The 2118-nt window shown below is 37.0% G+C and overlaps 1 protein-coding gene across 1 annotated transcript in view; it reads left to right on the forward strand.

The window, feature by feature from the left end:
* Xrcc2 (X-ray repair complementing defective repair in Chinese hamster cells 2) overlaps window positions 1-2118 on the forward strand; it is a 16305-nt gene that overhangs the window by 1972 nt on the left and 12215 nt on the right. Inside the window, exon 2 of the mRNA XM_013027223.1 lies at window positions 1214-1295. Coding sequence (XP_012882677.1) covers window positions 1214-1295 — 82 coding nt within the window. The remainder of the gene's footprint in view (window positions 1-1213; window positions 1296-2118) is intronic.

The following is a 2118-nucleotide window of genomic DNA, read 5'->3' on the forward strand; positions in this document are numbered from 1 at the left end:
CTTTTTTCTTTTTGCTTCTGTGGTGCTGAGGAATCGAACCCAGGGCCTCAGGCATGCAAGGCAAGTGCTCTACCACTGAGCCACCTTCCCAGCCCCTCCTGGGCTAGCTTCTAACTGCCATCCTCAGATCTCAGCTTTTTGAGTCGCCAGGATTATAGGTATGAGCTCCTGTGCCCAGCCTAGCCTTGATTAGTTTTTTCTTTTTCTTTTTTTTAGTAATAGTGGAAAGTTACGTGTGAGTTGGCTGAATAAAGTAGATAACTATGAGGAGCAATGTCAAAAAAATTATGATACTGATTTGAATACCATACAATAAGGAAATATGGGGGAGAGTTGTGCCATGTTTTGAGCCATAATAGTAAACAGTTGGAGTAACTTCTTGAGTTAGTTATTTTGTGGAATTTGAATATGTGCTTTTTAAAATTGGGTTATATTAGTTATACAGGGCAGGATTTCATTGTTACATTTCCACATGCATTCCACTCTGTTTTAACCAATTTCATCTCCTCTATTACACTGTCTGTTCCCCTACCCCTCAATAACATCCTCAATAGGTTTTCTTATTCTGTTTTCCTTTCCTACATAAAATGGGATAAATTAAAACAAATAACTATATAATAAGTGTTATAAGCACAGGAAGAAATTTAATTATAAGGTAAATTAAAATGAATAGTTTTCAATGAACAGTTTGGCTTTAGATTTTAAAATTGACTATTCCTTTAAGGACACAGACATTTTATACCAACAGTTTTGGGTACATTTACAAAAAGTTATTTTTTTTACCTTTTTTTTTTTTTGCCAGTCCTGGACCCTGAAGTCTGGGTCAGGGAGCTGTCCCTAATCTCCTTTCGCTCAAGGCTAGTATTCTGCCACTTGACCGACCTATAGCACCACTTCTGGCTTTTTCTGTGATTACTTGGAGATGAGAGTCTCATGAACTTTCCTGCCAAGGCTGACTTTGAACCACAGTCCTCAGATCTCAGCCTCCTGGGTAGCTAGGATTACAGGCGTGAGCCACCAGTGCCCAGCAAAAAAATGAAATAACATAAATATAGATGAACACAGTATTTCTTCTAAGTCACATTTCCCATTCTGTATATTCCTTCAAATCTTCAAAATTTCAAAGTTTTTCATATGGGATTTTAGAAAGTTAGATAATTGTAGAATTTTAGACTTTTTAAGTAATGAGTTTTCTTCTTTTTTCTTTTGTAAGCTTCTTGCCCGCCTTGAAGGTAGAAGTTCCTTGAAAGAAATAGAACCAAATCTGTTTGCTGATGAAGATTCACCTGTTCATGGTAAAAATGCAACTTTAAAAAGTAGTATAAAAACTGAACAATGAAACCTGTTGGAATTGGTTTTAGGAAGTGGGGGAGGTAAAGGGAAGGAGAATGATTGGGATAGATTGTATGGAAATGTCACAATGAAACCCTCAATGTACAATTCATATATGCTAATTTTTTAATTAAAAAAAGATAAATATCATTTCACTGGATGTAGGTGGCTCACTCTTGTAATCCTAGTTACTCAGGTGGCTGAGATCTGAAGATAGAGGTTTGAAGCCAGTTAGGTCAGAAAAGCCCATGAGACCTCATGAGACTCTTTATCTCCAATTAACCACCAAAAAGCTGGAAGTGGCTCTAGTGTTAGAGTGCTAGCCTTGAGCACAAAACCGCATGGACAGTACCTAGGTCCTGAGTTCCTGTACCAGGACTAGTACACTAAAAGAGGGAGAGACAGAGACAGAGAGACAGACAGAGAGAGACTGTCACTATTCTAAGTTCTATGGAACTAATATAAACAGAAGGAGATCACTAAATGTACAAGTATCTATGTAAAACACACTAGAGTAAACTGGGAAGAAGAATATGTTGGTTACAAAATGTATCTAAGTTAGGGTTTTAAAAAATACTGGGGATTGACCTCTACTTCTCTACTTGAATCACACCCCAGTCCAATAAATGGTTTTATAAAAGAAGTTTTTCCACTCTACTTGTTTGCATATACATACTCTTAGCAAGAGATAATATATAATATATTGCACAATTAAAAATGGAGAAGCAATTGGGCCAGACCATGGTTTAAGTGGTGGAATGATGAGTATACATTGCCTCCTTTCCC

The sequence above is a fragment of the Dipodomys ordii genome, unplaced genomic scaffold (genome assembly GCF_000151885.1).
Source record: "Dipodomys ordii isolate 6190 unplaced genomic scaffold, Dord_2.0 Scaffold101, whole genome shotgun sequence".
Lineage (NCBI taxonomy): Eukaryota > Metazoa > Chordata > Mammalia > Rodentia > Heteromyidae > Dipodomys > Dipodomys ordii.